The sequence below is a fragment of the Equus caballus genome, chromosome 14 (genome assembly GCF_041296265.1).
Source record: "Equus caballus isolate H_3958 breed thoroughbred chromosome 14, TB-T2T, whole genome shotgun sequence".
NCBI classification, from domain to species: Eukaryota; Metazoa; Chordata; class Mammalia; order Perissodactyla; family Equidae; genus Equus; species Equus caballus.
In genome coordinates, this window is record NC_091697.1 from 103,592,438 (window position 1) to 103,618,685 (window position 26,248).

Consider the following 26,248-nt stretch of genomic DNA (forward strand, 5'->3'; position numbering starts at 1 on the left):
CAGGCGTAGGTGGGGCAGGGGTCCAGGGAAGCATGTTAAGCTACGGTCCAGTCTAGCTCAAAACCAGGGATCTTGTGCAAAACCAGGGAAGAACGCACATCTGCCAGTGTGTCCCCCACTCATCTTCAGGAACATGTGCTAGCTGCCAAGCACTCAGGAACCTGGCCGGCTTCGGCATGACCAGGAACAGTCAGTAAACGCTCCACCAGATATTCAACCCGGCTTCTCAATAGCACAGATCCCGCCACTGTTTTTCTGTGCAGCTGAGACTAAAGTACATTTATGAGGAGACAAAACTACATTTCTTTATATTCAAGGAAGACTATAAAGTTTACCTGCCAAATTGGGCCTTTGCCTGAATCAAAAGAATTCTTCCTATTAATTCTTTTTTTTACACCAGAAGCTCATCTTAAATTAGTCTATGTACGCACAAAGGACTATAGTATTTCAACCACAAAATCATTTAGGAAAGTCGAAACCAAGAAAAAGTAGACATTCTTAATTGAAAAGGATCCAATTCTACCCTGAAGATCATTTAAAAAGAAAATATACTTCTTAATAGTAAAAATATCATCCAAATATTTTGATACACTTATTAATATATATAAATAAATAGGTAAATTTGAGACCAGTAAGACATTTTAAAATAGGTTTCTTGGGGCTGGCCCGCTGGCATAGTGGTTGAGTTTGTGCACTTTGCTTTGGCAGCCCGAGGTTCGCAGGTTTGCATCCCAGGTACGGACCTGCACACTGTTCATCAAGCCATGCTGTGGCAGCGTCCCACATACAGAGTGGAGGAGGATTGGTATGGATGTTAGCTCAGGGCTAATCTTCCTCAAGCAAAAAGAGGAGGACTGGCAACAGATGTTAGCTCAGAGCCAATCTTCCCCACCAAAAAAAAAAAAAAAAAGGTTCCTTAAGAAAAAATTCTTCTTTGGGAAACTGAAAATGGCCAAAATGGCCAAAGAATACCAATGAAATACCTATGACAAGAAACTTCTCTTAATCCACTAATTTCTTGTCAGGGTACCAAAGTTTCTAAGAAGCGATTTCTCTACCTTTCATTTCACTTACTAATATTCCAGAAAATTCAGCTCCATATGTAATTGGAGTCTGTCCTGGTCTAGCATTTAATTAGTGCCCTCTTCCCGTCTAGCTTCAAAGCCTTCCACTTCTGCTAAATGGATCAGCTCATCCAGAGCTAACTGATGACTGCATTTATTTATGAACAGGCTGCACTGCCTCCCCAGAGCACAAGCATTTCTGTAAACAAGTGGTGGTGGGGGGGAGGGGGGGCTGGATCCCAGAAGATTTTCTGCTCTGCAAAGTGGCTGCCTTCACTCCCCGACTGCTTTGGATCCACCCATCTGTGTCAGGCAGGGAAAAATTTGTATTTCACACATTTCTGATGTTCATTTTGAGACAGAATAATTAGGTTTAAAATAGCTCGTTTAAATCCAAACCATATCTGTGCAACAAGAACTGTGTGAATTTTAATGTTTTTTGTGAAATATGAGCAATACTCAGGGGGAAGTTTTCAGTGAGCCCAGCTCACACCTCTAAATGCATCGGGACTCAAATGTGGGAAAATAGAAAAGGCAGGATAAAACGAGAGGAGGAGCTGGAGCTGCCATCACAGATGTCTGTCTGTGCTGCTCAGAAACATCGACACGGATCTTAAGGCATATCTGGGATGGAATGAAAGTCATCCGTAAATGAAGTTCATTCTAAGCTACGTGGACATTTATTACGTATGTTACATTAAGGAAGGTACCTGCACACCGCTTCTGCATCAAAGTTTCGAGTTTGTCTATGATCGATGACAATAATCTCATGATGTTTATCCAGAAAACACTCAAGGGCTGACTCCGGGGTCCGAGCGATGTTGCACCGATAACCAGCTCTGTCACAGGCCCACCAGAAGCCGTCACTCTGACTATCCTCCTTCGCAAAGATCAGCAAAACCTGGAACACACAGAAAAGAGCATCTTGAGACATCATCCTCAGAGACCGTATTAAAAACAGGCCTATGGTATATCGGTGACAAATGCAGCCTCCACAGGGAAGCTACCTGGGCTCAAACCCCAGCTCCTCCAGCTGGTTCCAGTGGGTCTTTGAACAAGGCCGATGGTTTCTCTGCTGGCAGATGTGACAAGAGCAGTGCCCCATAAGCCAGCTGTGAGACTTGACGGAGTGAGCACAGAATACATGCTCCATCACCCTGGTGGTGGCTGCCATTCATTTTTAGTTTCCTAGTTGGCTTTGTTTTTAAATGGATTAAGCAGTAACAATATTAACAGAATAATCAGCACAGGTTAGACTCCAGTCCACGTCCACACTCACTGGGTTCCAGGGCAGGTGGGGTCTGCCTCACAGGCCTTGGGAGGTGACTTCTCTGACCTGAGCACTAAAACCTCTATAAAGACACAGGAAGGGGGAGGAACTCAGAACAGTGTCAGAGACCAATTCTAACATCCAACCCTTGCTGGTCTGTGGAAAGAATGATCATGAAATGTGAAGTTGATGGAGCTAAACTGAGGAAAATTTGCTGTTTTTCCTCATTGAAAAGTGCAGCCCCACCCACAGGAAAGAGGGCAGCAGCACTCACGCCCTGTTCTCATCAGCCCCGGGGCCCCGGGACTCAGATTCCCGGGCTGCCAGAAAGCCAGAGACGGCCTCACCACCTGAATTTACTTGTTCATGGTCTCGTCCCACCAGAACCAAGCAAGGGGAGCAAGACCCACCTGCTCCCTGCTGTACCCGTGCCTGGCACTGGCCCGACACGCAGTAGCTGCTCAGGAAATACTTGGTGAGTGAGAGCATAACTCATTGTAGGGCTTTCTAGAAAATGCTGGAGGGCTTTGCTGTTAATAGGAGTAAGACTACCTCGCAGCAATAGGTCCAAGAAGAAAATATCTCATCTCCAGATACTGATAAGGCATTTAACATTCTTCAGCATCCACTTCTGGTTGAAACAATCAGGAACAGAAAGGTAGTTTCTCAACACAAAGAGCCTCTAAGCCCATAGCCAGAATCGTTCTTCATGATGAGACAGTAAATGTGCTTCCTTTAAAATCAGGAACAAGACAAAGTGTCTAACACTGACCCTTACATTTCAAAGAGGTTTTATTAATTGAAAATTGGAAACGTAAAGAAAAGTAGAAACAATAGTATAGTGAACCTCATGAACCCATCCCCCGGCTTCAGCAATAACCAGCTCCTGGCCAGTCTGGTTTCATCTCCATCCCTACCCACCTTCCTGACTCTTGAATTAGTCTGTGGCAAATCCCAGACATCATATCATTTCAACCATACACATCTGTTAAAGATAAGGACTCTTTTCTAAAAAAACAAAACCATGATACCATTTTATACCTAAATCTCCCCAATAATTCCTTTACATCGTTAAATACCTGAATGCATTGTGTCATGTTTTACACTATTTGAATCATTTCCTGTTTTCTCAAATGTCATGTTTCCAGAAGACAAATAATATATTTTTCAAAGAGAAATATGTATTTTTCAGCATGATTTTGACATTCTCTCCTTAGCATGTGGCTTGAAACCATACGCTAATAACGCATGAGGCAGCCACACTTAATTAAGGGCTCCCTCTGGGCAAGGGTCTGCCACTCAGTACAGGGTGTTGCTCAAAATCGTCAGCCACAGAATTACTTCTAGGAAGAAAGGGGAGGTGGCTCTTCCACAAAAAGTGAAGGGAATGGCCTTGTGGAGTTTGCTGGTGAAAAGAAAGCCTTCAAAAGAACTATCAACAGGGGCTGGCCCCGTGGCCGAGTGGTTAAGTTCGCGCGCTCCGCTGCAGGCGGCCCAGTGTTTCGTCGGTTCGAATCCTGGGCGCGGACATGGCACTGCTCGTCGGACCACGCTGAGGCAGCGTCCCACATGCCACAACTAGAGGAACCCACAACGAAGAATACACAACTATGTACCGGGGGACTTTGGGGAGAAAAAGGAAAAAAAAAAATAAAATAAAATCTTTAAAGAAACAAAAGAACTATCAACAAGGGAGCTACAAAGAAAAAATCAGGCAGAATAAATGGGTTTGTGCAAAAAGCTAACAGCCCTTTACTTGGTGCAGCTGTGGCATTAACATGAGAAACTCAATATACAGGGGCTAAAGTCAGAAGAGGCGACGGAACTTCTGGTCTCTCATCCGTCTGGCTGAATTATGGACTGTCCATCAAGAATCTCACTTCACATTTCCTTGATCCCGTTATGCCTAAATATTTGACTACAACAATCAGAACACAACTACATTCTCATGTCAGACATTGCTACAGATATTAATCTCACACGCCCGATGTGTCCCTAAAAGACTGCCTTTTAGTGTTCCGCTTTTGGAAAAATAATAAATGTCATTATTCAACAAATATTTCCTAGGCCTCTATGTGCCAGACACTGTTGTTAAGTGCTTAGAGTCCACTGATGAACAAAATAAAGGCCCCTTGCACTGTAGCGGTAAAAGGACAAACAAGAAACACTAGGCACAACAAATAGGCAAATGATACGGGATGCTAAAGTGACAAGTGCTGTGCAAAACAGCAGGGCAGGGTAAGGGGGATCAGGAGTTGGTGCTGGCAGCAGTGCTAAGTAGGGCGGTTAGGGTGGGCCACGCTGAGAAATTGACACATGAGGAAAGAGTAAAGTAAGCCCAGTTGACATCTGAAGGAAGGGTACTCCAGGCAGAGAAACAGTTCCATTGGCCCTGCAGTGGGATGCATGCCTGACGTGTGCAGGGAACTTCAAGAAGCCAGTGTGACAGAGCGGAGGAGAGTGAGGGTGGGGGAAGAAGTCAGCTTCATAGCAGAGGACTGGATCATGGGAAGGCCTTGTAGGCCATCTTAAATATTTTAAAAACTGGATTTCACAGGGAAACTCACAAAACTGATTGAAAGTGGGGAGTTGTAGTAATCATGCCTTTTTTATTTTCTGACACTTTGACATCTGGGGCCTTGCTGACCCTGGAGAGACTGCTCCTCTGAGGGCTAGCTGATTCCTAGAGATAGCAAAGGACTTGCCTGGGAATGCACCTTTCATATGCAAACCATCTAGAGCCCATACGCCTACCACCCCTTTTGCTGGGCTCTCATACTCTGGACCACTATCCAAGTGCCCTGGTCACTTCAGGGCCAGGTACCAGACAACTAGGGACAATCTCTGAATCCCAGACCCCCCTGATAAGTTTCACACTAGGAAAACCTGCTTACCCTGCCTCTCTTATTCCTTCCCACTGGAATCACAATAAAGGCTCCTGTCTACGTTTTCCCTGTGCTCTCCCTGCCTCACCCCCCAGCCCTGGTGCTTCCCTGTGTGGCCCTGCACGGCACGGTGTGCCCTGTATGGTATGCCATGACATGTCCTCTTGGGAACTGTGAGTAACACTGTCTCTTCAATGGCAATTGTCTCTTGATCTGTCTGCCTCACCACAACTGACTAAAATCTGCATTTTGAAATAGGAATATTTATATGATAAAAGCACTCACTAGAGAATTTCCTTGGGTACTGTTTAAAATTATTTCTATTTATAAAAAATTAATTCAGAAAGACTACTTTTCAATAATTCAACTCTTAAGCAAAGTAAAAAATCTATGGGAACAAAAAAATATACATTTATAGTAAACTACTGTAGTAATCACCTTTTTATGGTGTCCACCTACCTCTGGAAAATTTTACCTTCTCTATGAAAGTGGTGGACCCTGTAACCCAGGTTGGATGCTCTGTCTCCCAGGCTGAAGCTGGGCTAAGGACATTCTGTTTCCAGGAATTTGGAATTTGAACAGAGAGAGACAGAGGCTGGGAACTGGGACCCGGGCTCATTAGTAGTAGAGATACTGAAGGAAGAACCTTGAACTCCTGCTCTGGAAGTACTCAGATGGCTTGCCGCCACCCTTTCTAAGCCATGACTTTTCTGCAAAACAATTGCACTATCTTTGTAACATATTTCTTATTCATTTATTTACTTTTTTGTATTAGGCAGCTGTTACCTGTAACCAAAGAACAAAAACCAAAAAAAAAAACTTAAGCAATACAGTCCTTCTTAACATTCGATTTATCAGTATTTATAGTTTCTTTGTTAGACGTGGCTATTTGTAAATATTTATTGACCATTCACTGAGGCAAATCCCATAAAATGTGAAATATATTTTAAAAAGTCATTATTAAAGGCTAAAACTGAACTTGACTTGTAAAGAATAAAAGTAAACTGACCCTCTTACTTGCTCTAGATAATATGTGGAACATTCATTCAAAGACTATTTATTGATGACCTATCATGCAACATGTTGAGTTAAGAACTAGGAGTAAAAAGCTGACGGAGACGACCATAGTCCAGTCTCTGCCCCTAGAACCCACAAAGGAGAGAGTCGGGTAAGCAGAGAAGTACAAGAAATGCAATAATGCATAGTGAGCACAGACAGAGCATGGACGTGGCATCCAGGACAAGAAGCTAGGCACAGGAGAATGGGCAGAAGGAAGCAGTTTTGTCATAACGATCTTACTATCCTGTTGTAAACACAGCAAAAGAACAGAAGATAAACAGCTGACCTGAGGTGAAGTCTGGGGCAATGAGGAAATGGGTTCTTTCTGGAGCAGATTTTGGCCAACTTGGGTTCTCTCCAAGATCAGAACACAAATATAGGAAGTCCTCACTCCGCATGGTAGTACCAGACCATAAAAATGACCATGTAAAACAACCTTACAAAAGGATGGTAAAAATGATGGTTCCATGACCTTTAGAAATTTTTGTCAAAACAGTAAAAATTTTTGTTGTTTGTTACAAGTGTATAGGGAAATGAAAAAATGTAAGATATTTATTTATTACACTGCAATTTAAAACATCAGAAACACTGAGAATAAGAATGTTCTTTTTCAAAAAACCTGTAAGAGCAATTTACACAGTACTTGCCTTCTTCTAGTTGTATAAATTATGATCCAGAGTGGGCATATTTTCCATGTCTTGGCAAATTATTCTCTTAAGTTTGGATCAGCTGCCAACATTTTATTCTCTGTATGTTCAATGTCATGAAATATCCCCAGAGTTCCTTTAATTAACGTGAAGATTTTGCTGGCAGCACTTCCTGTGACATCTTCATCCTTTCCTTCACAGCCCCTTTTCTCATCTGTGTCAATGAACTTGATTCACTAACTCCCTCAGGCTGCTTATCTAGAATCTCACAGGTAGCGATGTCAACACTCCCACCATCAGCTATTTCTCCTCTAACTCCGTTTACATTCGGTATTTCACTTCCAGCATTATCATTTTCTATTTCCTTGCTGCACTTTCTTCTTTGTTGGCTAATTTCCTCTTTCAATCATCTATTTACGTGTAACGTCATGTGGCTGATCAAGGAGAGACAAGGTGGCAACACAACTACACACTTTGCTGCCTGTGCTTGAATTGAATAAAAAGCAGAGACTCTCAAAACGGTCACGTGACTGGCCACTGACCATGCCCCACATTTGTTATTTACACAATGATCTGTGGACTGAAGAATCAGCAGCAAAGTTTGGACTTTATCCAATTATTCACAGTTAAAACACTGATGTAACCGCAATCGGAAACGTGCCATTGGGGGTGTGATGTCATTTAACTAAACCTTAAGATCTGTGCACACTGGAACTGCGCAAAGCAAGGGCGACCTGTACCTTTTCAAATGTAACTATGAAGACCTCAAACTGCCATGCAGGGCACCCCTCTACCTCCAGGGAGAACTCTACCTAAACTTTCTCGGAACCACCAAGTTTAATTTGTCTTTTAGACCAAGCTAGAATGATGAAGTAACGGCTGACCCAGGGCAGGGCTGAGAGGATGAAGTGGACGGTCTGGCGTGAGGGGCTGCAGAGGGGCAGCACACAGACTGCAGGTGCCAGTGGCAATGACAGGAACGGGGGCCATGACTCTCAGGAGTTCTCAGAGCAGGAAGGGACTCTAGGAATGACCCATCAAACGATGAGCACAGCAACCTCCCAAAACACAGCAGCAGCAGAGCTGGGTCCTCATCTCCCGACTCCTCCCTCGGCCATCTTTCCACGGCTCCAGCTGCCTTCCTCTCGCTTTGCTGGAAATTCTTGTAACCATCCCTTTGACAAGTTTTATCAAGAAAGTGCTGAAAAATATTTTTCTGAGGACAGCCAAAAACTGTCTTTGATATCTGAGTGGGAATGAAACTATTTTCTCTGGTGAGGGCTAATTATGAAAAAGATGAAAACTAACTTTTCCTCAACTGGAAGACGACAATACGTGTTCATTATTATTTGCTCTTTCTAAAGAAGGGTGTGTCTACATATCTCCAAATGGATTGCCAATGTCTACTATTAAACATCTAGTTATCAGAATACGTGGTTTGGCTTTAAGCAAAAACCAGGTAACAAGAAGCTTCTAGAGTAGATCACACATGTAGATCATACAAGTTGTATCCACATAATACTAAACAATTAACCAGTTTGATCATGCTAAATATAGGCCAATTCAGTTGGAAAAAACTGGTTTGGGAGATTTCCCTAAATGTCTCCAGGAAAGTGATGCTAAAACATATCTTGTTGGGGATCTGTTGTTATTTAACTAAACTCTGAAATTTGTGCATATTGGAACAGTGCAAAATGAGGGCTTTGTCAAGCTGCTATAGTTTGGAGAGATGTGAAGGGCCAGGCATTGTACCGAAAGGACTCTAAATTACTACCTCATTCAGTAACCCTTTAACAACTGTTTGGAGGTGGGCATTATCCCCATTTTACAGACACGGAAACTGAGGCACGGAGTGGTTAAGAGGCTCACCCACAGCCACAGCTAGCGAGATTTAAACTGAGATCAGCCTGACCCCAGAGCCTGTGCAATCACTATGTGAAATGACTTACTCTGTTTTTACCCTCTAAAATATTGGGCCAAAATTCTCAACAACTCTGTGTTCCACAAAAGTGGCTGAGCAAGGTAGAGAACACAATTCGGTGGGAGCAGTAAGAACAGAGAGGAGAGAGATGCTGACCACAGCAAGTTGCCGGGTCTGAATGTCTCCATGACTTGGTCGTTTCACTTAACATGTAAAGAATTCCTCCCCATGAGGCCACGTGATCTCCCATACATAAAGTCTCCAACATATAATGGCTCCACAAAAAAATCCATGTCCATACAACACGGAAGAGTAAATTTTACAGGAAGTGCTGCTTTGTTAGGAAAAAGGTTAGGCGCAGCTGCGGGGATCTGAGTCCAGTTGGAAAGCCCAGTGTGGGACAGGGGGTGGAGGGCTGCGGGGGAGCACTCTCAGCAGAAACACATCAATTCTACACTCAGGGAAGCAAATGTGCTCCAGGCATCGAGGAAGAAAAGGCCACTTGATTTTCAGATGGTTATCCTGCTGATATAAATCTACTGCCTCATAACATCTCCCCTACTTTTTATTTTCTTGGCAAGAGTGGAAAATATGACTTAACTGTGAGTCATGGCCACTCACCCAGGAGAGATGTCCTCTACGGCACCATGGCACACTCTCTCCAGCACGTCCACTCAGCAGACAGTGCTCCTGCCACTCCTGCATTACATGTCCTGACATGGGAGCAAAGTCCCCCTGGTGAACTCAGAAGGCACCCTCAAAAGCAACCACATCCTGAGATATTCTTCTCAAGCAAGTTCCTTTCAAGCCCTAAGAGCTCTGGCTGATGTAGCTAATTAACATTTTCAGCACACCACTGAATAACAACAGATATTTTTCTCCAAGAAAAAATAAATACAAAAACTAAGGTACTAGGACAGTTGATTTTTCTAAGACAGTTGCAATGTCGGTAGCAGAGGCACAATAACGCTAGAGTAGATATCAATGCCCCTAAAGTCAGAAGGTTATAAACAATAAAGCCGCCGCACCAGACCTCTCTGGGTGGCCGGGGAGCACCGTGCAGTCCCTCCTCCGTCTGCAGCGCCTGGCGTGGAGGCTGGAACACACAGGAACCCACAGATCCTTACTGGACGAATCAAGGAGTCCAACTCTATGTTCGAATGAGACCCAGTAGTAAAGGTATTCTTAGTTCTAAGTTGAGCTTCTTATCTTTAAAAAAAAACCAGTCTCTTAATTATTCTGTTCCTCACTCAGAAGGACTCTTGACCACTTGCATCTGTTGTCATTTGGGTCAAACTCAAGTGGCAGGAACGAGGTGGGGTACACAGTAGCACTGGAAACATTCCACCTCTTGTGCTGGGTGGTGGGTTCACTGTGTTCATTTTACCATTATATTTCATAGCTTATGAGTACAAATTAGAACTTTTGTTATGTTTTAATATACCAAATTCAGTAAATCCAAAATTACAGACAATTGTTTTTCAGTGATGAGGGAGCGCAGCCGTTAACAGATATTTAAATCCTGAAAATGACTATATCATGTTTGAGAGGACAGAAATACAGCATAGCAGACTTTGTTACAAAATTTCACTGCTAAGCAAGCATGTTGAAAATAACTTAAGGATAACCACTAAAAAAATAGAAGCATAACCTATAGCTTCTAAAACAAAGAAAATAAAAGGTAATTCTGAAAACTGTCAATTTGACAAAAAGCAGAAAGAAGAAAAAGTAATAAAACAGAAAATACAAAATAAGACTAATTGTATCAGTAATCACACTCAGTGTAATCAGATTGAAATTACATAACTATTAGAAGTCAGAGATTAACAGAATAGGTTTTAGAATAAGAAAGCTATGTGCTACTTACAAGGAGAATATTTAATATAAAGTTATAAAGAAAACTGAAAATGAAAAGACAGAAAATGATATACCAGGAAAATGTTAACCAAAGAAAGCCGGTCTGGGAATATTACAAACAGATAAAACAGAATTTAAGGCAAAAGTTGAAAGATGGACACTACATAATAACAAAAAGGACCAAGACCATACAACAATCAAGAACTTAGATATACATTAACACCACAGACTCACAATATCAGCAAATATTAACAAATATTGATAATATTGACATATCTACTGCAATAGAAACTGATAGATCATACAGTCAAAATCTAAGATAAGAGATGGCTTGAAGAGCATCATTAATAAAGTTGAATTCCTTCATTTATATATAGAATCCTGTATTCAAGGAATAGAGATACATCTTTTTAAAGGCTTTTTGTGGAAAATTTCAAAGCTGGCTCCATTACTGGCCACCAAACAAGTGGCCACAAACATCAAAGACTCAGTAGCAAAAGTATCAACGCGCTTCAGTGGATGAGGGAATGGACAGTCTTTTCAAAAAGTGGAGCTGGAACAGCTGAACATCAATATGGGCAAATAAAAACGAGCCTTGACCCCCATATCATATCATACACAAAAATGAACTTGTGACAGATTACAGATCTAAAATTAAAAGTTAAGAATAAAGTTTCTAGAAGAAAACATAAGAAGTTATCTTCACACCCTAGGAGTAGGTAAAGATTCTTAGAACACAGAAAACATTAACCACAAAAGTGATGAATTAGTCTATAACAAAATCAAAATTTTTGCTTGTCAAAAGCCAGAGTCATGAAGATGAATAGAAGAGCCATGGATTGGGAGAAAATATCCTCAAAATCTGACAAAGGACTTATAACATGAATATATAAAGATGTCCTACAATTCAACTTTTTAAAGATGACTAGAGATGGGCAGAAGACAACCAAACATTCAGAAAAGTAGAGGAATGACCAATAAGCAAATGAAAAAGTGCTCAACATTATTAATCATGGAGAAATGCAAATTTAAATCACCGTAAGATAGTACTACTCACCCACTAGATCAGCTCAAAGTAAAATACTGAAACATCAAATATCACCAAGCATTTGGAAGAACCAGAACTCTCATATTGCTCGCAGGAGTGTAAAATGATACAACCACTTTTATAAGATCTGGAAGTATCTTATAAAACCAAACACACTGTTGTTTTGGAGGTTCTAGCAGGACAATTAGGCAAAAAATAAATAAAAGGTATTCAGATTGGAAAGGAAGTAGTAATGACATGATCTTGGATATAGAAAATCCTAAGGAATCCACAAAAAAATGTAAGAGCTAATAAATGAATTCAGCAAGGTTGCAGGATGCAAGATCAATATACAGAAATAATCTGTATTTCTATATAGTAACAATGAATGACCCAAAATGAAATTAAAGAAACAACTCCATTTATTACAGCATCAAAGACAAGAAAATATTTCAGGAATAAGTTTAACTAAAAAATAAAAGACATACACTGAAATCTTATAAAATGTCATTTTAAAGTTAAAGAAAATCTAAATAAATGGAAAGACACTTTATATTAATGGTTGAAAGACAAAACTGTTAACATAGTAACACTCCCAAAATTGATCTAGAGGTTCATGGCAATCAATATCAAAATCCCAAGCTGATTCACCTTCCCCCGTAGAAATTAATAAGCTGGTCCTAAAATCCATACAAAGATGCAAGGGACCCAGACAGCCAAAACAATCTTAAAAAATAAGAAAGTAGAGGAGGCCAGCCCAGTAGCAGAGCAGTTAAGTTCACACATTCTGTTTCTGCGGCATGGGGTTTGCCAGTTTGGATCCTAGGCGTGGACCTACACACCGCTTATCAAGCCATGCTGTGGCAGACATCCCACATATTAAGTAGAGGAAGACGGGCATGGATATTAGCTCAGGGCCAATCTTCCTCAGCAAAAAAGAGGAGGATTGGTGGCAGATGTTAGCTCAGGGCTAGTTTTCTTCAAAAAAAAACATACAAACAAAAAAAGAAAGTTGGGGGACACACTTCAAAGCTACAGTTATCAAGACAGTGTGGTACTGGCATAAGACAGACATAAATCAATGGAATGGAACTGAGAATCCAGAAATAAACCCTCACAATTAGGGTCAGTTGATTTTTAACAAAGGTGCCAAGACAATTCAACAGGGAAAGAATATTCCTTTGCACAATGCTGATGGAACAATGAGATATCTAAATGCAAAAGCATGAAGCCCTACCTCATGCCAATACATAAAAATTAACTCAACATGGATCACAGAGCTAAAAGTATAAACTCTTAGAAGAAAACAGAAAACTCATAGAGTAAATCTCTGTGACCTGAGACTAGCCAATGCATTCTTAGATGACACCAAATGATGTTGAATGAAAAATTAAAAAAAATTTTTAGAATGATGCCTACAGCACGACACCTTTCAAACAAAGCTTAAAATATTCAAAACAAGAGTAAATACTATGAATGGATACATACATATGTAGAATAAATACACAAATATGTATTATAACTTTTCAGGAAAGGAGGTGGGCAAAGGGATAAATTAAGGGCTTTGCTGTAATCTTTTTTCTGAAAAAAACTTCTCTGAAACAAAGCACACTGCTGATATTTGATAAAAGTGAGTATGGGTATATACATGTGCATTTATGAATATTTTAAATTTTTTACAATTTGACAAATAACATTTTTAAAAGAATGAAACATCCTTATCATGAGCATTCATTGCCAGTACAGCACAGGGCAAAAATGAAGTTAAATTAAACCAACTGATCCAAAACTACACTAATCCCCAAAAATATTTTAGAAATTGCTTTGGGAATAAACCCTGATATCAGATCCTTTGTCATTGCCTTTATTCAAATTGGAGTACAAAGTACGTGCCCCCAGAAAGATTACTGGAATTTTCCACTTATTTGTATTCTATACAAGTAGTTGGGGCTTATGTTTATTTTAGCGAAGTTTTTTCTCTCTCTGCTCCTAAATTTGTTTTCATCAAATTTTCCCAAGCTTAAATCTCTTTTGTTTTTTTCCTTCCCCTAGATTTGTATTTCCTTTTCTAAGCAACAGTAAAACATTATTTTCTTTTCCATTTGCTCATAAATCAAACAGCACATTTTCTTGGTTGGTTTTTCACTTTCATCTACATGTGGTTTGGTTTGTTTTTACATCTTTTCTGCATCTTCACTTACCCCAAGTAGAGGACAGGCTCCCAGGTGCTAACAAGCTAGTCTTTACAAGGAGGCTCGCTTCTTCAGGCCTACCAGAATAATGTCTATGCAGATGGGATTTCAGCAATTACTTAAAAGGGTACAAACCCCTCTCACACATGTTTCTCTGCAGGGGGCACAGGAAGCTGGAGGGGCTGCAGGGAGGACACAGTGGCTGTCACTGTCAGAACAAGGTCCATTCTGCAGGTCCCAGGCCTCGTTTCCCTGGAGCCAGTTCCCTCCGTGTTTTAGAGCCCAGTAGGCTGCTTGGCTCAAGTCACACGGGTCTTTTGTCAGCTTCTCTTCCCAGCCAACAACAACAATTATCACTTACTGAGCGCCTTCCACAGCCAGGTAGAGTTCTAGGCACTCGATGTCATTTCACTTAACTCATAATTTCCTATGAGCGAGGCATTCTCATCTCCAGTTTACAGACACTGGGTGGAGAAGTCAAGCAATACATGCAAACTCACACAGCTGGTTAAAGGCAGAGCAGGATTGACACCCAGCTGTGACTCCTGGCAAAGCCCTGCCCTTCACCACACACGGCTGTGTCCCTTTCTGACTGCAGCAGGATGTGGAACAGACTAGATTTTTGGTGGAAGAATTGCTCTCCCTCACCATCCACCAGGCAATCCACTGTTAGGCTTATACACAAGACATGGCAATGTTACAAGTCTTCAAGAAAACAATTTGAGTCCTCAAGTATGACACTAAAAGCAAGCATTTACAAACCCACACAAACATACACACTATGTATACACTATGCATGTAGGTACAGGCATCTATGGAGGGGCGAGGATAGTTATCTGCTGTGGTACCAGAAGAGCTCTCAGAGGGCGCTCACAGACCCACACGCTCTGAAACCGAAGCCGCTCCTGAGTGTCGGAGGCGTACCTGAATAGGATCTTGCGTCAGTCTCATGGGCCCAATCCGTACCTCTGCAGAAGAAACCTGCTAAAGAAAAGAGAGCATATGAGATGTGTCGAGTCAAGCCACTCAAACTGACAAATCCTTCCTTACACAGGGACCTTATGCCACTTTACAGATGCTGAATAAAAGGATCCCATTTATTACTGACATGGAGACAGGTTACAAATCATCATGGACAGTACAAATCCCAGTTTTGTAAAAGAATTTACATTTCTATGCACTGACAGCATCTGGGAGGATGTACCCCCAATGCTAAATGGTGGGATTGGGGGTTATTTTTACTTACTTACAATAAGTGTGTTTTACGCGAGAAAAAAAATTCAATAATTATTTACTGAGGACCCACTGTGTGCGGGCACCATGCGAGTCTATTATCCTGAAACTTCAAAAAAGAGTAAAAATGTCTTACAAATGTGGAAGCTAAAGCATTTCTATGGTTTCAGAGCTACTCCCATATTTAGATATTCTTATCTTCATGCTTTAATATGAAGAATAAACAGCTTCCTCTTGCCCACGTTTACCAGGAATAAGTTGCCCGTCTCAGGCTTAGCTCCTCCCCAACCGCGGAGGCTAATCTTCCCCGTGACTCCAGGAATGAGTTTAGGTGTTCACTGACCCACACAGCCCCACACCATCCAACTGACTTTGGCTGCAAGCATTGAGCAAATATTTGCCTTATTTTTAATTACTTTACTTGGATTCCTAAAAATGACTTTTCTTTAAACAATTGGACTGAAGGTCTTGGCCTCACCTCCCTCGATCCAATTTTTTCTCTAAGAGGCTGCAGTCGCTTTGCCACTACTTGGAAGCTTATCCTGCATTCAACACACCGTGTGGGGCCCCTGTCAGTGGGTGGAGCACCTTCAGCAAGCATCAGAATTCAGAGGACCAGAGACACCACAATGACTCAAGGGCCAAAGGAGGCTTTATCAGTTAAAAAACAAGAGAAGCAGGACTTTCTTTAAATTATACTTTTGAAGACTAAAATTTCCCTTTCTCCTTTCTTCCCCTCTTCCCATGCTTAACTCCCCATATGCATGGTGTGAAATCTTCTTCAAAACATGACCATAAGTCACTGACATCCTTCTCCTCTGTGAGGTTGATGCTCTCCCCGCACCATCTTGGCATCATTGTGTGAAGAAATGACACTAGGGGCTTTGGCCTCTCTCTAAACCAGCCAGAAGAAAACTTGAGAGCCCTCTGTGACTGCTCACAAGGCTCCTGGCCCTCTGCGGTGGGTCTCAGGAGGGCAAAGTCGCTCTCTTCTTAGGGAGTCGACCTCCCGATGGTGGGTCCTTCCCACAGGCCTGTCATAACTACACCAACTCAGGGCCTCTAGTCCCTTAGCCCACAGACCAGGAACAAGTTCCTTCAGGGTCTCACTGCTGTCTTCAGGTAACAGTGACACATTCAAGTCAAGTGTGTAACTCTCTTATGTCTCTATTCTCTAAGTAAAACAATGTTCTGCGAGGTGTGTGTGCTGATATACAGCAGCCCCCAGTGTGTGTGCACAGCCGCAAGAATGACTCAGCTGGAGGAGGAAGGTCCCCCTGTGCCACCAGGCCCCCAGGTGGCTCCATTCCAAAGGCAGTTTCTATTGTTTGAAACAAACATTGTCCTTCAAAAGCAGGACAACTGCCAGAATTTTGCTAAAAAGTGGATGATTAAGAAGAGAAACCAACTTGGTATAGTAAGATAAATCTGACTGATAATCTGGGACACCCTCTCCCTGGTTCACTGCATCCACCACACTCAGAAGCCCCCTCCAACAAGGCCACCGTTAGTGGTTTCTCCAGCAAAACTGGCTCCCAGGTCATCCAGGGGCAGAAAATAAACAAATGAAATAAACCCAAAAAAGTTTAAACGGAATAAGAAACAGTGACTTGTTTTGGAAGGCTAAGAGCCTGGGGGAAGGACCTGTGCTAGAAGGACACAGACTGTCCAAGACATGATAATTCACTCTTTACCCACACATGCCTGTATACTTCCTGAGTAACCACTATGAGCATGAAGTAGTTACATAGGCCATTTAAACTGCCAGGAGACGGTGTGATGACAGTGTCAGCGACCCCTAACCCCCTTCTGTCTCAAGTATTGTGACAGGCACTTTCACAGGAGTGATCTCAGGGAGATAGGCAACGGCTACTGAGTGACGACATGGAGTTTTAAAAGCAACACTCAGGCTAGAAGGCATCCTTTTTCCTTCTACAGCTTTCTCCTATGGCTACAACAGTTCCCTGCCTGCATCCAGCATTCGAAGCTCTGCCTGAGCCAGCTCAGGTGGAAGGAAAGCAGAAACCAGGGGCAGAAGCACAAGGCTGGTGGACCCTCTCCAAGAGCCTTGCCTCTCACCTCCGGACCTGCTCCTCACCTATCTCCCCCCAGCCCCACTTCACGGTGCTCCCTCCCATGTCCTGGCTCTATTCCTCCACCGCCAGCTTGGGGCCTCAGTTTACCAGCTGCTGTAGTCCTGACCCACACTTTGCTTCTCGTCTCTGGGCTTGCATTTCCTTCCTGGGCTGGCCTCCCAGTCATCTGACCTTGGTTTCTGTGTCCAAGGGAGGTCAACTATCTCAACAGAACCCTGGGACGTGCCCGCTTCAGCTCTGAGGGCTGGGACGAGGCGGTGCCCCGCAGAGCAGGATCTGCAGCAGGTAGAGTCACGGAGAGCAGCAGCAGTTCGCAGAGTTCTATTTCTGACACAGGAGTCTTACTGCCTGCACTTCACCAACTTGGAAAAGAGCAACTATGAACAGAAACAGGAGACCATTTACTGATGCCTGTGTAGCAGAGCCAAGATTCTCTACTTCAAAGAGTGAACTTTGAGCAACTGCAGATGCACAGATCCTTAATTAGCATATTAGCTCCGATTCCAGGAAGCTCCCAAATTTGCCAAGGACACAGAAGCAAGAAGGGGCAGGGTCATAAGTAATATAATTCCAGCTCCCGAGAGGAGAGGAGGATGGGACAAGAGTGTGAAGAGATGCACACTTCCTAGCCACTCTGACCACAAAGCTTTCCCCAACACCCAAGGAGGAGGCATTGCTGACCAACAGCACAATATTAACTGCCCGACATTTATAGTGTGTTAAATACTTGTGCATACACATGTGTGTGCATGGTAACATACATGCATACATGCACGTAGCTGGCTCTCCAAGAGAAAAAGAGTCCTATTTCGTAGCATTTGTTGACTATATGGTATAAATACTTTCACCACAGCTGATCTCAAGCTAGCAACACAGGTCCCTGAATGCGCAGTTGGGGACGTATTTTCTCGTTCAGAGAGGGTCTCTGAGTGGCAAAGTCCTTCAGTCTTTGTCGATCTGCAAATGTCTATCACTCGCTCTCGTTTGATGGTTGAGCAGGATATAGAATTCTGGTTGACAGACATTTCCCGCAGACTGTGAAGTTGAAGGAAAGGAGATAATACTCCTGGTTTGGGAGGTGGGGAGATGAGGAAGGCTTCATGAAGACTTCACAGGTCACGAAGAAAAAGAAGACAAGGAGCCTGGGTCAGGGAGGAGATTCCAGGCACATAGGAAAACAAGCAAAGGCATGGAGGCGAGAAGGCAAAGGTGATCATGGTGGGGAGAGCAAGAGTCTAGAGAAGCTGGATCAGAGAGTGAGCGACGGCGAGGACTGGGAGGGGAGTGGACAGGAGCTCCCTTTTTATTCTGTAGGCACCAAACACACTGCAGGTTTTTGAGCAGAGGATTTACAGGATCAGATTTATGATGGGAAAATCAAACATTTGGTCTGCCTATGTTCAGGATAGACAAGAACAGAGATTTAGCAAAAACGAACAAAGATGCTGCTATGAGTAGGAACTACAGCCGTGAAAGCAAGTGGGCAAATATATCACGATGATCAAGAAAAAATTAGCAAACCCCCACACAGCCTGGCCTCATTTCAATGGAGAGGGAACTCCGAGATGAAGGCCAGCTGGTGCAGGGTAGGCAGAGGAAAGAGACAAAAGTTAAGGTCGGTAAGGCTGGCAGTTCACCTGTCACCGCACCACATTCTCAGGTGGAGACGCCACAGCTCTTGGTCGTCTCACCTTTGGGAATTTTGTTAAATAACCTGGAATCGAGTTTTAGAGCTTCCCTGAAACAAGAAGGAAGTGAGAATTCAGGAAGGCAAGTGTTGACCTGGGAAGGCCTTGCAACCCCATCCGCTCGGCACATTGACGCACCCTCCAGGCCCACTCCCACGCCCCCGCTCCCTGAAGGCTGGCAGCACCACGGTGGAACTCACGACTCACTCCCCTCAGCACTCCTCCTGGACTTCACAGCATCCACTTTATTACTCACTTAAATATCTTTCTTCTTGGCAAGACTGCAGGTTTCTTGAGGACACAGTCTCTGTCTTTTTCACAGTTTTATCCCCAGCATCTAGAAGGTGCTCAGTGAGTGCTTTGTGCAATTGAACTAAACTGCCCATACACAGACAGGGCTTCCATAACCTCCACCTTCCAAAAACAAGCTCAGAGCCTGAATCTTCCCCACCTCAACAACTTCTCTTTGGAAATCCTTCCTCCCCACCGTCTACAGCACTGAGTGTTCACGCACGTGTGTACACACAGGCGTATACACGTGCACTAGGGCAAACCCAACTTCACTTCTTGAGCGGGGCTCCATGGTAAAGGTCATTTTTCACTCACAAAAGGGACCAGCTGTGGGCTCATGAATAGGCATTTTCAAATATCCTTAGCCAACTCTGCCTGCTGCCCTGTTAGCTCTGATTTTGAAACGGTATTTCAATTTCTCAAGGCATCCCCTGTCCACCCTCTACTCCGGGCCAGACTTCTGTCTTTATTCCTCTGAGCTCTGGGTAAGCACGGTCTTTGCCTTTTGCCTTCTAATGGGCCCATCCTGCCCTCCGGCTTCTGGTCAGAGAGGCACCAGCATTGCAGCCTCCACAGGCCCCACCCCAAGGAGGGGCATCCCTGCTCCAGCCTGGGAACCTCCTGTTTCCGCTCCCCAGGCCCGCTGCCCCCAGCGCATCCAGAATGCTTCCCTCCTCCTCATACACCTTCTCAGCCAAGGGCCTCGGTGGCTGGCTCTGCCCTCCCCCAGCCTCCAGCCTCAACTTGCTTTGATTCTGGCCAGGGCAGCACCTCCTGGCACCCTGGACACTCTGCCACCCTGGACATTTCAGCGCCCAACAGGCGGTCCTGCTCCTCTCTCACTTTCCTGCTTCCAATTCTCTGAGGCACAAGCTCTCAGCCCGGGCTTCATATCGAAGGACCTGGGGAACACTAAAAATTTATCAATGCCTGAGTCCTCCTTTAAGCCAAGGGATGCAGAATCTCTAAGGACAGGGCCCAGGCATCAGCATTTTAAATCTCCTCGGGTGCAACAGGGTTGAGAAGCACTAGTCTATTCCTCTGAGCAGACCTGTCTGCTGTCAGTGTCAGACTCTATGACACGTGCATTTGTTCAACAAGTATCAACAGAGCACTTACCTTGTGGAAGGCACCAAAACCCACCCAGACTGAGCCATCACACCAGAACCCACACACCCACAGAGTTTTTTTCCAGAAACCCCTCCAAAAACACAAGATTATCACTTAGGCAGGAGGAAATCATACTCCTTCACATGTGATGATTTATTTCCCCCAAATAGCATCCTTAAATTAGAATCAAAATAAAAGATTTCCCTTATAGTCTTTTTTTGTTACACACATACACATATGGAAGACTACTCATAGTCAGGAGATACTCACAGAGGGTGACATAGCCACTGACTTTGCGTTTTATGCTCTGCCGTTTAGAATATTACATTAATTTGGCAGCATGAGGTTTTATCACATAAATACAAACATACAAATATCTACTCATCAAAATATACAACCATAAAAGAAAAGATCAATTTGACTTTAAATTTTAAAACTTCTATTCACCAAAAACAAAGTCAAAAGCAAAAACATTTTAGTAAAAGAGAAAAAAGGCAACAGCCTGAGAGCTGATACCTAAAATACAGGAAACCAACAAGTATTAGTAACCAGGACATACAATGAAATCTTTAAAAAAATCAATAAAAAGACAACCAAAAAGAAAGTTGGGCAAAAAATTGGAAGAGAAAATTCACAGAAGAGGAAATACAAGTATGAAGAGACGCTCAATCTTCAGTAATCAGGAAAATAAAAATTTTAAATTACAATGGGATACTATGTCACATCCAGTCATTTTTTTACATCAACAGAATGGTAGAATTAAGAAGTTGAACACTGGGGCCAGGCCAGTGACATAGTGGTTAAGTTTGCGTGCTCCACTTTGGTGGCCTGGGGTTTGCAGGTTTGGATCCTGGGCATGGATCTAGCACTGTTCATCAAGCCATGCTGTGGCGGCAACCCACATAAAGTAGAGGAAGACTGGCACAGATATTAGCTCAGAGACAATCTTCCTCAAGCAAAAAGAGGAAGACTGGCAACAGATGTTAGCTCAGGGACAATCTTCTTCACACAAAAAAAGAAAAAAAAGAGTCAAATACTATCTAGCATGGGCAAGAGGGTAGACCCCCAGGAACTCATACATTGTGTGGGTGTGTAAACTGGTTCTGCCACTTTGACAAATCTTTTGGGGATTTCTAGTAAAGATGAAGAAGTGTATATCCTACAATCTACCTCCAACGTGAGTGGATCTCCAGGGTGTAATAAGGAGGCATTTACAAGAATCTCTGGAGCAGATATATAACAAAAACTTCAAAACAGGCTACTCCTCAATCCATTAACATCCATTGCCAAAAAATTAATAAATCAAGAAATATCCACACAATGGAGTATTATACAACAAAGAAAAGGGGTCAACTAAAGCTATCCATTCAAAATGGATCAATTTCACAAACATCAAGTAAAAAATAAGTTTTAGAAAAATACATGCCTTAGAATACCACTTATATAAAGTTTTAAAATATTTAAAACAATACTGGATATAGTGTAGGAATATATTATAACAGTACAAAGAAATGCTTATAAATTCCCAGTTCAGGCAAGTGGTCCTGCTGGTAGAGAGGGTGATGTTTTCTAGGAAGAAAATGCCAGGGACTTCAACTATTGTTCATCATCTATTTTTTAAAGCAGGACAGAGTGAGTACATAGGTGTTTACTAAGTTATATTTTCTAGTTTGTTGTATATCTCAAATACTGCAAAATGCATTTAATTTTATTGGAAAAGTCTATTTTCTATTTTGGGGTTAATGTTAATTGAGCAGCAGCCATTATATAAATAGTCTACATAAAATGAATCCTGGAAAGTTGGGCTGGGACTCATGAGATCTTGCTCAAGATAAGTAACCACCCTGTGCCACAGTAAGACAAGAGGGGACTGATGAACCCCAACTTACGTCACTGCGGGTAACGGTCACAGCAACCCCACGTCTTCACGGCTGAAGAAGTGAAAGCTCCAGCAAGGTTAAGCAGCTCACTCGAAGGGCTGGAGTTGAGATTTAAGCCTAGACCCGTCTCACTTGGAAGACCAAGCTCTTATTTATATATTCGCTTGTACCTCAGTTTGTTCCAGAAAGGTCTTAAGATAGTATACAAAGAGACTTCAGTTTTAAAATAATTTATGAATAAGACATGAAAGATCTGGCTGAGAAATAATGACCACAGGGAAGACGAGGCAAGTGGGGCGATCAGGATAGACGTCTGTCAGAGCCAACGCAGTCTGCAGCCAGGGCAAGAGCAAGATGCTCCCCTCCACCGGCCCCAGGTGCCGGACGAGGCAGTGCTGCGTCTGACAGTGGCCCCCACCCGTGCCCTCTCCCATTCCCACTGTCACTGTTGGTGACAAGGCTGTTCTTTCTGAAGTACTGCTGCCACACTCAGTGAGTCTTACTGGGAGAGCAGAGAAGAGGATGGCGTGCCCCACCGTGGCTGGAAAACACTGCCGTGAGAAGGGATGGAGGCCCCCTCTGGTTAGCGCCGAAGTGGTAGTTAAAAGACATCCAAGCAGGCATCCGAGATGCCATCGGATCCAAACACAGTCTAATGGAGAAGCCATCCCCTCCCCACAAACATCAGATGAAACAGACGTTATTCAGGCAACCTTATTCAGGCATGAGAAAAGAACTCAGCCTGAGATCAATTATGCATCAAAATGGAACAATAAAAAATAGTCTAGAACGCAACCCATGCGACGGTGAGTACCCGGAGGAGGCCAGGACGGGGAAGCCTTAGAGAGCACTAGCTTCAGAGGAAAAAACCCCGGCTGCACTTCAATATTATGATCATGTCAAAAGGCTTCACACCACACATGCAGTGCAGAATGGAGGCATGGAGCGTCCACAACGTCACAATTTAGTCACCATGTCACCAGGCCAAGTGTGTGTAAACACAACACCACTCCCAGATTCCAAAGGTCAAACCTAGGGTCTGAGTTGGAGGACAGAGGAATTTAAAGGCAACCGCAAAATGTGACATCCCTGAACTAACTTCCTTCCTTTTATTAGGGATATTACTGATAATAGAAACTGCCAGATGACTTCAAGCGTTTAAAATTACATTGTATAACAGAGGACAAGCAAAGAACAGTAGATCTCTGATTATTCAGGAGGCAATTATCCAGATTGTGGAAAAACCCAAGCACTTCTGATGCTCTCCCATCCTGCTTTCTGCCTTCTCCATAACGCTAAATGAAGATGGGAGAAAGCGGGAGAGAGGACATTAAAAAATCAGTCAGTTTTGCTAGATGGTCAGCAGTTCTGGTAAATAGATTTGATGGGCAAGGAAACAGAAAACATCTGCTAAAAATGCGTTTTAGAGATTTCCTGTGGACTTCAATTATCCACGCTGCCTCTGCCCTCAGTTTTATCACTGATACCTAGAATTGCCTTAGAAAACCAAGAGCCAAACGTCTGCCCTGCCTGGCTCAGGAGAATCTCACACGAGGGTCCTGGTGACTCTGAAGCAACTCTGGATTTTTAGCCACGTCTGGTACCACACCAGAACTCAACTACACTCGCTTTCCTGACTCTGGTGACTCAGGGCCACTCGCACCGGGGGGACTGCAACCGTCAGACCCCGAGTCCACGGATCGTGTGGACGTCAGGAGTAACGAGTTAGTGACGAGCGCTGACTCCCATTTAAAAACTAATCTCATGTCAATAAATCCCATTTTAAAAAAGTAGCTCATGAGAAGTCACCCACAAAATGCAAATGCCTACTTTTTTGAGAAGGAATTGTACTTACCTTGGCAAAAACAATGATTTCCAAATGGTTATGCATAAAAATCCTATAGATGGAAACCCTAAGTGAAGCACCATACAATGAAAAGCTCACCATTTCTAAAAGCTTAGCATACATGACAGTGCCGCGGGAACCAGCAGGCTCACCTGGAAGGTCTCCCCAGGGCCCTGCCCGCCCCCGTTCACCTAACAGAGGTGCACGCGTGGCAGGCTGGTCCCCACTGCGCCTCGGCCCGCTGATTCTACAGTGACTTACATCAAAAGCCAACGTGACAACACCCACAATCTGAGTCCTTGTTTTTTTAAAATAATATCTTTTAAAATTCAGGGAAGAGGACAAGGGAGCACCATGAAGGTGGAGGTGGCCTCTTCATCTGCATGTGGCTGAGCTGAGGAAGGGCTCCCACAGCAGCACCCTCCTCCTTTCTCCCAGAAACCCAGAGAGGCAGAAAGGGTTACAGAACGAATGTGTCCACTGGTGGAGAAAAAAATGGAAAACTCTCAAGCACAGAAAAAGACTCAGTAAGTTCCAAAAGACCACTTTCCATTCAACCCAAGAACGTTTCTTCAAAAAAGAGGTTCAAACTTACAACCTGTCTTGGATCCACTCACACCTTCCTCCTCTCTCGACTGGAGAACAGGCTGAATAACACACTCTCATCTGACAGAGGAATGCAAGTGAGAGGCTCCCTTCTATTCTTGCTCTAAAGCTCTGCCCCTGGCTCATCCTGATGAGCCTCAAGCTCCCACCTTTTGTCACCCAAGGCGTTAAAATACCTTCATCAGAGAGCACAGCGCTCTGCAACCAACTCAATAATGGTGGTAAGGAACAAGCCAGAGGAACCTGCAGGGTGCTACGGGAACCCAGGCAAGACGCATTTAGCTACATCTGGGAATTCAGGTGAACTTCCAGGAAATCACACCAGAGCTCACTGATGAAGGAGCGAATGAGCCAGGTGAAGAGTGTTGGAAGGGGCATTTCAGGCCAATGGAACACCATGAGGAAAGGCAAAGAACGGAGTTCATGCGGACAACCACAAGCAACGTGGGTCTGCAGATGGGGGTGACAGGGCTGGAGAGGGAGGAAGGAGCCAGTCACAGGTCAAGGTCTTGCCATGGTGTGAAGCTGGGGCTTACTAGGAGGACAAAGGTATAGCACTGTTGGATTAGCATTTAGCTGGATCATTCTGGTTGAAGCGTGGATAGACTAAGGGGGTCAAGACTGGAAGACCAGAGATCAGAAAGGAGCTGTTGTGATGACCTAGCCCAGTGGTTCTCAAAGTGTGGTCCCTGGACCAGCAGCATCAGCATCACCCAGGACTTATTAGAAATGGACAATCTTAAGCTCATCTGGACCTGCTGAATCAGAAGCTCTGAGGGTGGGCCCAGCAATGTGTGTACTGATGTCGCCCTCCAGGTGACTGATCCTGCTAAAGTTTGAGAAGCACTGATACAGACAAGAGACAATGAGCGCCTGCACTAGGAGCAGTGGTAGAAGATAGAGAGAAGTCAATGAATTAGAAGCAGATACAGGTCATAAAATCAACTGAGACACGTGTGGGCAAGGAAGAGCAAGGCAAGGGAAGTTGATGGATTTGGGTTTGAATGACTGGGTGGGTCATTCAAAAACTGGCTGTCAGGAAAACAGGAGGTCAAAGAGGCTTATGGGGGATGATGAGTAAAGTGCTAGACATGCAGAGCCTCTGGGCCACCCAACCTGCCAGGCTGTGGGATACGTGAGTAGGCAGCTCAGGGACAGCGACATCAGCACAGAGGAGAGGCAGTGAAAACCATGCCATCACTCAGAGCAGGAAAAGCTCTGGAGACACCAGCATCAGATGGCTGAGGAGAGGCAGAGAAGTCTACATAAGGGCTGGAAGAAGCACAAAGAGAAGAAAAAGGGAAGCAAGCTGATGCTCTCAGAACCTCAGTTACTTCCACAGGGCATAGCTAAGTAGGCTTTGGCCCCCTAACTTAATATTAGGGTTTCTATCTACATGGGGGTCTAGTGGTTAAGATTTGGTGCTCTCACTTCCACAGCCTGGGTTTCTTTCCTAGCCAGAGAACCACATCACTCATCTGTTGGGTGTCATATTGTGGCAGGTGTGTGTTGCTGTGATGCTGAAAGCTATGCCACCTGGATTTCAAATACCAGTAGGGTCACCCATGGTGGACAG

At 43.6% G+C, this 26,248-nt stretch overlaps 1 protein-coding gene across 13 annotated transcripts in view; it reads right to left on the minus strand.

Moving 5' to 3' along the window:
* Nucleotides 1–26,248, minus strand: part of PDE8B (phosphodiesterase 8B) — a 217,240-nt gene that overhangs the window by 88,569 nt on the left and 102,423 nt on the right. For 5 of the 13 annotated variants that reach the window (XR_011425719.1, XM_023618139.2, XM_023618135.2 and 2 more), the window contains exons 2-3: nt 14,847–14,906; nt 1,775–1,965 (exon numbers count right to left, since the gene is read on the minus strand). Coding sequence is in view for 12 of the 13 variants with exons in the window: in XM_023618139.2 (XP_023473907.1) it covers nt 1,775–1,965; nt 14,847–14,906 (251 nt within the window). In the remaining variant the exon portion in view is untranslated. Of the gene's footprint in view, nt 1–1,774; nt 1,966–14,846; nt 14,907–15,291; nt 15,397–17,338; nt 17,629–26,248 lie in introns of those variants that run through there. The other 8 variants (XM_023618132.2, XM_023618137.2, XM_070234650.1 and 5 more) reach the window with 4 other exon arrangements.